Raw genomic sequence first — 15,162 nt, forward strand, 5'->3', positions numbered from 1 at the left:
TCCAAGAATATTTCACAGTTAAATAACTTGCAGACCTAAGATTCCATCATGTCTTCTAACTCCAAGCACATATACTCAAGTGACAGCAAACACACTGAGCAATGATTCTGAATGAGAGGCTTACCTATGTGTGTAAGTACAGGCCTGCATTCTCAGCTTTCTTTCTTTTTTAAAAAAATTTTTTTTTATTTTTTAAAGATTTTATTCATTTATTTTTAGAGAGAGGGGAAGGGAGGAAGAAGGAGAGGAAGAGAAACATCAGTGTGTGGTTGTTTCTCGAGTGCCCCTTACCGGGAACCTGGCCTGAAACCTAGGCATGTACCCTGACTTAGAATTGAACCAACCACCCTTTGGTTCACAGGCTGATGCTCAGTCCACTGAGCCATACCAGTCAGGGCTCAACATTCTCAAATTGACTTAAAGAGGCAGAGAAATTCTCAGGAATATACCAATGTTCTTTATAAATGTTATGTTTTGAAATTTCATAAAATTATACATTACATAAATCAGCGTTTGTGTATTCCTGGTTTGTTTGCTTCTTATTCTTTCTGGCCCCTTTTCTTTTCCCCAAATCCTCACCTAAGGATATGCTTATTGATTTTAGAGAGAGAGGAAGGGGGGTGAGAAACATTGATATGAAAGATAAACATTGATTAGTTGTCGCTCATATGCACCCTGACCAGAGATTGAACCTGCAACCTTTTGATGTATGGGAGGATGCTACAACCAAGTAAGCCACCTGACCAGGGCTCCCTTTTCCTTTTTCCTTTCATACTAAAATGTATATAAAAATGCATACCTCCTTTTCTTAAAATGAGAAATATCAATAGAAAATTTCATCATGGCTTTAGAGTGGTCTAGTTTTGGGGGGATGAGAAGCCAGTATGACTGTATATAATGGCAGCACTCTGTTGAGAATGTGAAAAGTTAGTTCTCAGCCTTGTCCGTGGGAGGGAGGACATCACCTCCCATTAATTTTGTTGATTTCCTGAGACTGTTGGCTACTGTTGGGTCTGTTTGGAACCAGAAATTTATGTTGCTCCTGCTGCTGCAAAATACAGACTTAGAACCTGGCAGGCATTCAGACATAGATTTGCACACTGTTTAAGATCAGCCCAGTTTGGGAGAGGAAGCAATCTGTGTATTTTGGAAGCTTTGTCAGAATAAAACATACTTAAGGAATGCGTGAGGCCAATAGCTGCATGAGTGAGCAGGAAGATGTTTTGAAGGTACAAAAAAGAGTAGAGGGTGAGAGAAGTGACTATTTAAAGATACTTTGCTTACAAGGTTGGACGTGAGAGGATCTTCTCTCCATAGGAGATGGCTCAGTGGCTGATGGGAGTATAATGCCAGGAAGTGTGCTTTGTATACTCAGTGTAGAATCAGAACTAGCACAATCTACTGCATTACAGCACATTGCAAGCAAAATATAACGAGAGGCATTGAAATAAAGAACAAACTGATAGTAACCAGAGAGGAGAGGGAAGGGGAATATGGGGGGAAAAGGGGGAAGAGTTGTCAAAGAACATGTTTAAAGGACAAATGGACAAAGTTAAAGGGGGGTAGGATCAAGGGTGGGGTGGGGGGGAGTGGTAGTGAGAAAATGAAGACAACTATACTTGAACAACAACAACAAAAAGAAAATAACAAGGGAAAAAAAGCACATTGCTAATTGCTTATAGAACTATACTGGTGGCAATGGATCCTTTGCATTTGTTAGCAATATCACATCAACTGTGTTGTCTAGTACTTTTGTTTTACCCCTTTTCTATTCTCCTCTACCAATCTGGCTTTCTTCTTTAAGGCTAAGATGTAAATAATGTCACTTCCTAGTAGTATAGGCCAGAAGAACCTCTGAGCCATTCATTTTCTACAGTCCATGCTCAGTTTTTACTCCTCTTCTTGATTAGGGGTTTATCACATCTAACACGACATATGCTTATCATATGATTAAAGAACTCTTATATTTGATTATTTTCCTTTTTTGGTGTTAGATATAATAATTTGATTACGATAAGCAGTGGGCAGATTATAGGTAAAATAGGTAAAAGTTACCTGCCAGAAACTTCATTTTTCAAGTTAAAAAAAAAAAGCATAACAGCCAAGTAATCATTAGCCTGAAGAAGGGAAAGAGGCACAACCCAGTATCATAAATCTCTAAAAGTAGGGGCAAGATACATGATTCTGAAGCCAAGCCAGGATGAATGGGCAAGCATGATCAGGCTGCCAACTCTGCCTGTGCCCTTCAGGTATAGCACTGTGTAGTTGACCAAAATACTGAGAATTATTCCTAATACTTAAAAAATATATTTTAACTTATATTTAGTGAGAAGAGAAAAGAGGGAGAAAGAGAGGGAGAGAAACATTGATGTGAGAGAGAAACATTGATTGGTTGCTTCTTGAACATGCCCTGACGGGGGATCAAACCCACACCCAGACATGTGCCCTGACTGGGAATTGAACTGGCAATATTTTCCTTTGCAGGACAACACACAACTAACTGAGCCACACCAGTCAGGGTTATTCCTAATGCTTTTATAGAGGGAAATAAATAGATTGAGTAAGTGTTTTTCTTTGGTCCCACCTTTGAATAAAAAGTACTGAAATAGCTACAGGAGGGAAAGACATGTAACAGAAATTGACAATAAGACTGACAATCAAAAGAGAACTCATCAGGGCTAAATGGATCAGAAGTTTTATCATATCCCCCTCCATTGCCTTGCAATGCATTCTCTAACCAGGTGGGGTGACTTCTGATATAGGACATTAAACAAAGCTTCAGATGAAAGCATAGTCATGGGAGCTAAAGGAAGGTCATAACAGTCTTAACTGAACTTTTCATCTCTCTCCTCATCTTCTCCCCATAGTTCACCTTCTCTATATGCCTGAGGAATGCTATTTTATGCCTTGAAATTCAATGACACAATCAATACATATCTGAATGTTGAGTAAACTATGTATATATATCACCTACGAGAGAATACTGGCTTTACACTACCTCAAGTACAATAAAGCAATGTCTGTAAAATTCTGCATGAAAAAAGTGTGACTCAAGAATGATATGAAACCATGACATAATTCAAATATAAAGAGCACAGATATTCACAATCATAAACAAATTTTGGTAATATAACACTAGTCAGGTTTTTTTCCCCCCACAAAGGTATTGTTATAAAATCCAAGCATTTAAGAGATTAAAAAATGCTCAGAAATGGAGAAACTGTGATAAAAGACTTGGTGAGAATAATGAACACATTTAAATGTACCACAAACAACGTGGTGATTGTACACGTTATAAGTAAAGAACAACATATACCTGTGTCAGAGATCTCTAGAACTGCCCTCCATCTGGGTAATTCTGTGGAAGGACTCACAGAACCAAGAAGCTCTTATATTCACGGTTATGGCTCATTACAGAAAAGGTTACAGAGTAAAATCAGCAAAGGGAAAGGCACATGGAGTGAAGTCTGCAGGGGACCAGGCACAAGATTACAAGAGTCCTCTCCCAGTTAAGTTCAAGAAGATGTACTTAATTTCTCCAGCAGTCATGTGTGACAGCACAGGCAAAGTTTTGCCAACCAGAGAAGCTCGCTGCACTTGGAGTCTAGGAATTTTACTGGAGGCCAGTTGCATAGGCATGCAGCACTTGTGTGACTGATTTCAGTTTCTGGTGGTAATGGTCCGGGGAGGAGTGGTACTCAGACTTGCTGCAAATCTGTTATCTAATGTCCAGTTTTCAACAAAGTGTGAGGGACTTCTGGCCAAGATGGAGGCAAAGGGGGAAACATTGTGCCTCCTCACACAACTAAGTTTAAAGACAACAAAGTTTTAGTAACAAAAACGCAGCCAAAATACAGAAAATTGAACTGTACGGAAGTCTGACAACAAGGAACCATTCAGCCAGACCGGTAAGAGGGGCGGAGTCAGTGGCAGAGCAGGGTGGGGCAGGGGAGATCCCCTGGACCGACCCAGGAATGCAGGTGCAGTTGGCAGATCCCAGGTGTGGGGTGGCAACGGGCATACCCAGTGAGGGCTCAGGGCAGCTGGCTGACTGTGGTCGCACATTCGCGTGCAGATAAACCAAGTGAAGGAGCAAGCAGTGAGACAGACTGCTCAAGCTAGGGCCCCAGGGATGGGAATTAGAGCCTGAAAGCACCAGTTGGAAAGACTTTCGGGGTCGAGGTACCGGAGAAGCTTCCGGGCTCACAGAAAGTTCGTTGGAGAAACCCACAGGGTCCTAGAGGGTGCACAGGCCCACACACCTGGGAGCCAACACCAGTGGGGCCTGGTTTGCTTGCAGGAAGCAGCAGAGGAGCCCGAAATCCGAGAGAGAACAGAACAAACACCATTGCCCTTCTCTGACCCCGCCCCCACATACAGTGTTACAACCCTGCAATGGGGTTGCCCTGCTCCGGTGAACACCTGAGGCTCCACCCCTCATATGTAACAGGTGCAAACAAATCAAAGCCCCAGAGCCTATAATTCTAAGCAACCAAGAAATAGCCAACCTTTCAGATGCATAGTTCAAAACACTGGTGATCAGGATGCTCACAGAACTGGTTGATTTTAGTCACAAATTAGAGGAACTAATGAAGGCTAAACTAATTGAAATAAAGGGAAATGCACAGGAAACCAACAATGACGGAAAGGAAACTGGGACTCAAATCAAGGGAGTGGATCAGAAGGAATAAAAAAATACCCCTACTCTTTTCAAAAAGAAAAGAATGAAGAGATAAGAATTCAGAAAAAATGAGGAGAGGCTTAGGAACCTCCAGGACATCTTTAAATGTTCCAACATCCGAATTATAGGGGTACCAGAAGGGGAAGAGCAAGAGCAAGTGGAAAACTTATTTGAACAAATAATAAAGGAGAACTTCCCCAATCTGGCAAAGGAAATAATAGACTTCCAGAAAATCCAGGAAGCTCAGAGAGTTCCAAAGAAGTTGGACCCCAGGAGGAACACACCAAGGCACATCATAATTATATTAGCCAAGATTAAAATCAAGGAGACAATCCTAGAAGGAGCAAGAGATAAGGGAACAGTCACCTACAAAGGAGTTCCCATCAGACTGTCAGCAGATTTCTCAAAAGATACCTTACAGGCAAGAAGGGGCTGGAAAGAAGTATTCCTAGTCATAAAATCCAAAGACCTACATCCAAGATTGCTCTACCTAGCAAAGCTTTAATTTAGAATGGAAGGCCAGATAAAGTGCTTCTCAGATAAGATCAAATTCAAGGAGTTCATCATCACCAAGCCCTTATTATATAAAATGTTAAAGGGACTTATCTAAGAAAAAGAAGATAGACTTCCGCCAAGATGGAGGTATAGGTGGATGTGCCGTACCTTCTCACACAACCAAGTTTAGGGACAACTAAATATTAGCATCAGAAAACACAACCAGAACACGGAAAACTGAACTTTTCAGAAGTCCACTAACAACAAATTCTTCAGCCCGACCGGTAAGGGGCGAAACCGGCTTCTGGTGGGGAGTTGCAAAGGAGGGCTCGGTCGGACCCGCGCGGAATCCAGACGCGCGAATCCGGACACTCAGGTTCCAGACACAGGATTGGACCTGGTGAGCGACCGAGCGACCCACCGGGTGAGCGACTGCGGAGGAGACAGTGGGGAGGCGGTGCAGCGTGTTGACTGCGGTTGCCTGATTGCGAGCGAGCGAGGGAGTGGGCGGTTGGACCTGCCGCAGCGGCGATAGAGGGCGCCGCCATTTCCCCGCTCTGACCACGCCCCCGCATACAGCGTCACAACCCAGCGACCTGGGAGTCCTAGGCGCCGCTTCTCTCATTTAAAGGGCCAGAACAGACCAAAAATGTCGCAGGAAGACCTCAAAGCCCCAGAGATAAATCTAAGCGACGAAGAAATAGCAAAACTCTCAGACGCACAGTTTAAAACACTGGTCATCAGCTTCCTCACAGATCTGGTTGATTATAGCCACAAATTAGAGAAACATATGAAGGCTAAATTAAGGAAATGAATGGAATTCCACAGGAAACCCATAGAGATGAAAAGGAAACTGGGACTCAAATCAATGCAGTGGACCAGAAGAAAGCAAATAATGGCCAAACAGAAAAGAGTCAAGGAGCAAGAATTCAAAGAAATGAGGAGAGTCTTAGGAACCTCCAGGACATCTTTAAACGCTCCAATATCCGAATTATAGGTGTACCAGAAGGGGGAAAGACACAACCACCAGTGGAAAAATTATTTGAACAAATAATAAAAGAAAATTTCCCCAATCTGGCAAAGGAAATAGACTTCCAAGAAATCCAAGAAGCCCAGAGAGTACCAAAAAAGTTGGACTCAAGAAGAAACACACCAAGGCATATCATAATTACATTAGCCAAAATTAAAATGAAGGAGAGAATCCTAGAAGCAGCAAGAGCTAAGGGGACAATCACCTACAAAGGAGTCCCTATCAGACTGTCAGCGGATTTCTCAAAAGAGACCTTACAGGCAAGAAGGGGCTGGAAAGAAATATTCCAAGTCATGAAATCTAAAGACCTACAACCAAGATTGCTCTATCCAGCAAAACTTTCATTTAGAATGGAAGGACAGATAAGGTGCTTCTCAGATAAGACCAAATTCAAGGAGTTCATCATCACCAAGCCCTTATTATATGAAATGTTAAAGGGACTTATCTAAGGAAAAGAAGTTAAAGAAACATGAACAGTGAAAGAACAACAAGCTCACAGTTATTAACAACCACACCTAAAACAAAAGCAAACTAAAAGAACAGATAGATCAGGAGTGGAAATATAGAAATGAAGATCTCAAGGAGGGTTAGCAACAGGGGAGTGGGAGGAGGAGATGGGGGGAGAAGGTACAGAAAATAAGTAGCATAGATAGTAGATAGAAAATAGATGGGGGGGCAAGAATAGCATGGGAAATATAGAACCTAAAGGACTTGAGACACATGGACATAAACTAAAGGGTGGTAATGGTGGGGATGGGGGGGCAGGGTGGAGGGGAATGAAGGGGGGAATAGAACAACTGTAACAGCATAATCAATTTAAAAAAAATTAAAATAATTTTATTTAGTTAAAAAAAAGAAAGAAAAAGAAGATAAAAATATGAACAGTGAAAGGACAGCAAACTCACAGTTATTAACAACCACACCTAAAACAAAAGCAATCTAAGAGGACAGCTAGATTAGGAGTGGAACCATAAAAATGGAGATCACATGGATGGTTAGCAACAGGAGAGTGGGAGGAGAAGGGGAGAGAAGGTACAGAGAATAAGTAGCATAGACGATAGGTAGAAAATAGACAGGGGAAAGGGCAAGAATAGTATGGGAAATATAGAATCTAAAGAACTTGTGACACATGGACACAAACAAAAGGGGGAAATGGTGGGGGAGGGGTGTGCAGGGTGGAGGGGAATGAAGGGGGGAAATAGGACAACTGTAATGGCATAATCAATAAAAAATATATATATATTTTTAAATATAGAGAGAGGGGAAGGAAGGAGAAAGAGTGGGAGAGAAACATCAATGTGTGGTTGCCTCTCGTGAGTCCCCTCTGGGAAGCCTGCAAACCAGGCATGTGCCCTGACTGGGAATTGAACCGTGATACTCGCGCCCGCGCTCAATCCACTGAGCTACGCCAGCCAGGGCTCAATAAAATATATTTTAAAAAATAACAAAAAACCCACAAAGTGTGAGACTTACAAAGAAACAAGAAAATGTGACCCATTCACAGAAATAAATACAGCAATAGAAACTGTATAAATATTTTATAGAATAAAGGAAATTTTGCTTAAAAAAATTAAAGGAAAGTAAATAATAATGATTCATCAAATAGAGAATATGGAGGTCTGTCCAGAATGTATCCAGCCATACACTATGAAAATTTGAGATATTTACTGAAGAAGATACAAAATACATAACATTAAGTCTTTTATCCATTTTGAGTTTATTTTCGTATATGGTATACTTAAATGTAAGTCATGACACCATAAAATTCCTCAGAGGAAAACATAAGCAGTAAAATTTCAGATATTCTGTGTAGCAATATCTTTGCCAACATATGTTCTAGGGCAAGGGAAATAAAGGGAAAATAAACAAATGTGACTACATGAAATTAAAAAGCTTCTGCATGGCTAAATAAATCACCATCAAAATGAAAAGGGAACCAACCTTACAGGAGAACATATTTGCCAATGGTACATTGGACAAGAGTGTGATCTCCAAAATCTGTAAAGAACTCAAGTGACTCAATACCAGGAAGACAAACAGCCCAATTTAAAAATTGGCAAAGGACCTGAATAGACACTTCTCCAAGGAGGACATACAGAGAGCCATAGAGGTATGAAAAGATTCTCAGCATCACTAGCCATCAGAGGGATGCAAATTAAAACCACAATGAGCTATCACCTCACCAGCCAGAGTGGCTATCATCAATAAATCAACAAACAACAAGTGCTGGAGAGGATGTGAAGGAAAGGGAACAGCACTGTTGGTGGGAATGCAGACTGGTGCAGCCACTGTGGAAAACAGTATGGAATTTCCTTAAAAAACTAAAAATGGAACTGCATTTTGACCCAGTGATTTCACTGCTGGGAATATACCCTAAGAATATCAAATCACTAATTCAGAAGAACTTATGCACCACTATGTTCATAGTGGCACAATTTACAATAGCCAAAGGTTAGAAACAGCTTAAGTTCCCATCAGTAAACCAAAAGATCAAAAAACTATGGTACATTTACATAATGAAATACTATGTCACAGAAAGAAAAAAGGAACTCCTACCATTTGTGACAGCATGGATGAAACTGGAGAACATTATGCTAAGTGAAATAAGCCAGGCAGTGAAAGACAAATACCATATGATATTACTTGCAAGAGGAATTTCATGAACAAAATAAACTAACAAACAAAATAGAACCACCGACATGGAGACATGGAACAGACTGAAAGTGACCAGAGGGGAGGGGCGAGGGGGATAATGATAGAAAGAAGGAAAAGGGACTAGACAAAGAACATGTATGAATGACCCATGGACATGGTGTGGGAACTGACTGTGGAAGCAGGGTTGGGGTGGGTGGAGGGGGGCAAAGGGGAAAAACTGGGGCAACAAAAATAGAATAACAATTAGAAAAAAGAAAATACAAGAAACAGGGGAGCAAGGGGCGGGGGAGGCTGGGAAGGGAAAAATAGACAAAAAACTGTACTTGAAAAATAACTAAATAAAATTAATTTAAAAAAAAGAAAATACAAGAAACATGGTACATAGGATAATGATGTCTCAGTCCCTTTCAAAATAGGCACTTTGGGACCTCATGCAGTTCTCCCAGTCACAATCAACTGCCACATCACATTCTTCTGTCTCTCACTGATGGTCTGAAATCTCTTCCTTTTCAAAGGTGATTTTAGTTTGGGGAAAAGCCAGAAGTCACAGGGCACCAAATCTGGACCATAGGGGAACTAAGTCACCTGAGTGATTTGATGTTTTGCTAAAAATTGTTCATGAGACATGATACATGAGCAGGCGCATGGCCATGATGAAGCTGCCAGTCACCTGTTGCCCGTAGCTGCAGCCTTCTGAATCATCCGAATAGTTTCCATGGAAGAAAGTTCAAGCTTAACTCAATATTTGATGCAGTTCATTGCTTTACTGACTCAGTCATTTTGAATGTGATGGCCGCACAGTACATGTTCTCACTCAATGGCCTCTACCATCCCCACTGACTAATACAGTGAAGTGGTCATTGTTCATGCAGGCATGTTCCAGTCTCTTCTCCTTGGTTGTCAGGCTATATCGATGTCACACAAACAATTCTTTTTATATTAACAATTGTTGGACTTTTTCTAGATATACCTTGTGTTAATAAAGAGACCATAAATATAAGTATAAATATAAAAAGAAACACAAATATACACACCCACTGACACACAGATAGATATAAATTTATATTTATATTTCAACTTTTCAAATTCAAAATTTTTATTTGAAGCAAAAATATGCATATTTGAGTTGTCAAAAGCAAAAATCTGCAAACTTGAAGATAGATTAATAGAGATTATTTGATCTGAAAAGAAGAAAGTGAAATGAATGAAGATAAATGAACAGCATGCCAGAGAAATGTGAAGAACCATTAAGTATACCAACACATGTATGATAGGAGTACTGGAAGGAAAGGAGAAGAAGGGATGGAAAAAATATTTTAGAAATTGATGACTGAATATTTGCCAAATTTGATGAAAAATACTAATTTGCACATCAAAGAAGCTCATTGAACTCCAAGTAGGATGAATACAAGGAGATTCACATCTGGATCATTTATAATAAAAATGGTGAAAGCCAAAGACAATGAGAAATTGTTGCAAGTATGAACAGAAAAGTGATGCATCTGTACAAGGGCACCACAAGAAGATTAACAGCTGATGTCTCTGTAGAAACAATGGAGGGCACCAGCAGAAAGACAACAATGAAAGTGCTGAAAGAAATATAATGGTCAACAAGGAATCCTATATCCAACAAAGCTATCTTCCAAAAGGTAAGCAAAAGGACATCCCCAGGTAAACAAAAACAGAGAATTCATTGCTAGTATACGTGCCTTATAAGAACTACTAAACAAAGTTCTTCAAGCTGGAAGGAAGTGAAAACAGACAGTAATCTGAATCTATGTGAAAATACAAAGAGCTTCAGTAAAAGAAATTATGTAGGTAATGATAAAAGGCAATGTAATTATGCATTTCTTTTTCTTTTCTTAAAAGATTTTTAAAATTTCCTAAAACTATCTATAAAATTATATTGTTGGGCCTGTAACAGAATTGCAAAAGATATTTGACAATAAAATACAAAGGAATGAAGCTATGTCGGAGAAAAGAAATGACACCAGATGGTAACTTGAATCCACAGGAAGAAATGAAGAGATACAGAGATGCTAAATAATAAGCTTCATTAAAAAAACTTTATAATTATACTTTAGCTCTCCTGATCACTTGTTGAGAAGACACAAGTTTTTATAAAGCAAACATTACAACAGTGTATTGTTTGTGACATGATGTGAATAACAATAATAACAGAAAAAGAAAGAAGCACAGAGAGCTATATAGGAGTAAAGGTTCTGTGTTTTACTGGAAGTAAGTTAGTCTAAGTATAAAGTAGATTTTGATAAACCAAGATGTATGTTGCAGGCCCTTGAGTAACCACTAAGAAAGTAGCTCAAAAATATGGTTCTTTAAGAGTCATTAAAGGAATTAAAATAGTATGCCAGGAAATATTTACTTAAGACAAAAGGGTAATAAAAGAGTAAAGGAAGAATAGGAAAACTGTATAAGAACCATTGTGGAAACATCCCATGATGTGGTCTATCAATATTCAATAACCCAGTAGGTTATAGATTGAACAGGTTTCCTTGTTAGGCTATTTTTCCCTCAAATTAAGTATTCTATTTGTAGTACTCTTTGTGTTTGAAATCTTTTAAGCAAATTAATATGAATCCTGAAACAGATTTTGTTTTGGCTGATTCCTATATCAAATTTTCTGCTTCATTGCATCCTCTTAAAATTATCAGGTTAATAATAGAACATACTGATAGAGAGACACATTGAGATACACACTTTATTTTGTACCATTAGCTGTTTAACTGCATACTCACCTGATATTTATTCTCTAATACTACCAACACTGGTATAAAGATGCATTCATTTATACACCTGTTCTGGCACTATATCCAGAGGGATTCAAGTGGCCATTACTCTTGGAATATATTTAAGTTCAAGGTGTAGAATTAATCATTTCGCAGCTCCATGAATACCCTAATATCTCTTAAAAAGGAGGGCCCCTATATCGTATATGCATGTGCACAGTAGATGGTACCCAGTTATGATTAGTGGTGCTCATAATTACACAGACAGTGAGCACTGTGCATATTTATATATAATATATTTTTATAAATGTATGTTTTATTTATGTTTATATAATTTTATGTGTTTATAAATAATATAAAATTTAAATAATGGTATCTATGTATGTATATGTGTGTGCACACACAGAAATAGACATATGTATTTACATACGCAAGAACACCACACTCTGCCATGAAGCATTAAAGATGGGCTGTGGGTTCTCGGGAAACATGGTGTGCTCCCATCATGCTCTCTGACAATTTGACAGGAAGGCTAAGTATACAGCAGAAAGAATCAGACTGCCTGTGTGCGACTCCCAGCTCTGCCACTGTTTAGCTGTGTGATCTGGTACCTATAAAATATAATAATAATATTGCCTTCTTCATGGTGCCCATGTGACAATTTAATGTCTTTTTAATGCATGTAATGTCCTAGACATCACCAAGCAAACAGTAAGTGCTCAATAACTTTAGCTATCATTATTGATCTTTTTGTGATTCTCCTCTTTCAGGAGATAAAACAGTTTTTTCCCCCCTCACATCTGGAGCCTGTGTTAAAATTAGATTATGCTTCCAATCTAAAAATAGAACTTTATCACATGTCTTTTATGGAAATGGTGTCTGCAACAGTAACACCTTTATCTGCGATCCCTTAGAGGTTTCAAATTGTAATGAACAGCTGTTAACACGTCATGGGTATCGCTTAGGTGATGGCTGCTTCCCAGCAATGAGTGCATTTATTCTGCCTTTCATGGACTTTTGTGTGTTATGTCAGTAGCATGGGGGGGATGACAATGATGCAGGCAATTGTGAGAACTGTCCCTGGGGTCTGCCTGATCTCTTCCTGTTTTGACTTGGTGTATGCATGAGGGCAGAAGATGTTCATCTCCCTTGTTCACTGCCATGTCCTAAACACCTGGAAGAGTGCCTTGGCACACAGTATCACAAATAAGTACATCAGAGTAGCTCAAAATCTAAGACCATTCACTTAATTCCCAGTGCCCGCCAAAGTCCATTGACTTTATTCCCATCTCAAATTATCTTTGCTAACTATTTATCAAAGCATGCTAGATGCTTCTGTTAAGCTGAATAATTTATCATCTGAGCATCCTCCTTTCTTTTATGTATACAGAAGTACTGTTTTATCTACCTATCAAATCTGATGCCATCCCTTCTTTAAAACAAACCTTACCCATCTCCCAAGATCAGCCTAGACTCTACCTATCTATCTACTCAACTGCATGCCACAGCCTCTGTCTCCTGAATGCCACTGCCTTTACTGATGTATCGTTCCTGTGTCATTTAACTATTTTTATATTCCAGTACAGATACCTGCAGGGGCCAGGTCTCTCTTCAGAACAGGGGCCTTAGCTGTTACATTTGTGTACTCTCCACAGTGCGTGTAGGTAGGCAGCAACTATTTGGCAACCACACACATCTTATAAGGACCTACTCAATTCCTGATACTGAGCTCAATGACAGATTGGTTTCTTAGGAATGCGAATGATATTCTCTCCCTGTGTTCTCTAAAAATGTTTGCTAAGTGAATGACTAAACACATTCACATTTCGAGCAACATGCTGTTGCAAAACATGTCCTGGACTTGGTATTGATCTATTGGGTTCAAATCCAGGCTGTATGAGTTGGGGATGATAACATCCCCCTTGAAGAGCCTGGATTTTCTGTTTGAAAGTAGGAATAAATAGATCCACATTATAGCTTTGATTGAGATAACTTATTGGGGGAGGGAAGTAGTGAGGGAGCTTATAACCAAAGTGCTTGGACTGCAGAAGGGATCAAACAAAAGTGAGTTTGTTTCTTCCTTTAGAAGTGCTATTTGAATAAAAGTAGAATGACTGGCTCTGAAGGGTGTCATTAGCTTTTTTTGTTGTAACTCTGACTCTATCAATCTTTGAATGGACCAAGCAAATTCTTACAGTGCCTGACCATAGGCATATGATGGGGACCAGGTTGTACTGCTGCTCTTTCCTCCTTCTAGAAGTCCTCTGACAAATATCTACTTGTTTGCTGTGGTGTTTATTAACTGCTGCTCTCCTTCTTGTCCTCATTAAATGTACTTACAGGATTCTAAGTTTATTTAATGAACTTTCATTTTATCTGTAGCATGACAGAAATGCATTTATTACGGGTTGTGAGGGCACTTGTACTTTTGCAAATTGCCTTCATATCCATTATTTCATTTGGTACTCATGACAAACCTGTGAGCATAGTAGGGCTAGTTGCAATATACTAATCTTTTGCCATTGAGGAAATAGAACCTCGGAGTTTCAATGGTCTTCTGAAGGTCATGTCTCTTAAAAGTGGCAGTGGAAATCTAGCAAACTCAAGTCACCTGTCTACAGATTTGGTTTTACCTCCATCCTGCTCTACTTACACTGGAAGCAAAGGTAAACTGACACCCTTCACCCTAACAGTCTCCTCCATCCTTCTCTGCAGAGGCATCCATCCTGAGTTATGACGGCAGCATGTACATGAAGATCATCATGCCCATGGTCATGCACACCGAGGCAGAGGATGTGTCCTTCCGTTTCATGTCCCAGCGAGCTTATGGGCTGCTGGTGGCTACCACCTCCAGGGACTCTGCCGACACCCTGCGTCTGGAGCTGGATGGGGGACGAGTCAAGCTCATGGTTAACCTAGGTATCGTATGAAGTACCCTCTGCCACTGTTTGGGCTTGTCTTCCCTTTCTTTTCTGATTTTCATTGGTTTGATTGAATTCTTTGTTTGTTTCTTGAAAGTTAGCTGCTCACCTCTTGTTTAATAGACCAAGGATAAAATCCAACAGCAACAAACACCTTCTCCTTGTTCCTGCATGAGGTTTTGATGTCAATTTCTGGTTTCTGACAGTGGTGTTTTTTTTTTCTGTTTGTTTGTTTTTTTTTCTTTTAATAGATGATTTGTTTTCTAAGTTTCCTTTCCTGGTTTTATGGAACTGTTTAGCTTTGTGTAAAACACGCTACTTTGGTCCATCTTTTGATCAATCACATTCTCATTAAGTCCAGCTCCTTGGTCACCACTCAAAACAGTCAAAGCTGAGGGCAGGGATAGGGCAGGAAATGGAGGCAAAATGGGAGGGTGGGGCTGCAAAGCTCACAGCTCTGGGAGTAGGTTGAAGAATCCTCATCCCTGGCCCCACAATGACTATTCAAATGGGGAATTGTGGTGGCCTTGATGACACCGGGGTCCCTATACTTTCTCCCTGTGGAGAGCTCAGGTCGAATTTTATTATCGCTTTGGAGAAATAATTCCTTAAGTTGGTGTCTCTGACATTGTG

General features: G+C 39.8%; 1 protein-coding gene across 1 annotated transcript in view; it reads left to right on the forward strand.

Annotated features, from left to right (window-relative positions):
• The window catches only part of NRXN3 (neurexin 3), a 1,496,747-nt gene that overhangs the window by 563,982 nt on the left and 917,603 nt on the right, over positions 1 to 15,162 (forward strand). The window contains exon 9 of the mRNA XM_053673404.1: positions 14,324 to 14,527. Coding sequence (XP_053529379.1) covers positions 14,324 to 14,527 — 204 coding nt within the window. The remainder of the gene's footprint in view (positions 1 to 14,323; positions 14,528 to 15,162) is intronic.

This window comes from Artibeus jamaicensis, unplaced genomic scaffold, assembly GCF_021234435.1.
Source record: "Artibeus jamaicensis isolate MK-2021 breed Jamaican fruit bat unplaced genomic scaffold, CSHL_Jam_final contig_851, whole genome shotgun sequence".
Classification (NCBI taxonomy): Eukaryota; Metazoa; Chordata; class Mammalia; order Chiroptera; family Phyllostomidae; genus Artibeus; species Artibeus jamaicensis.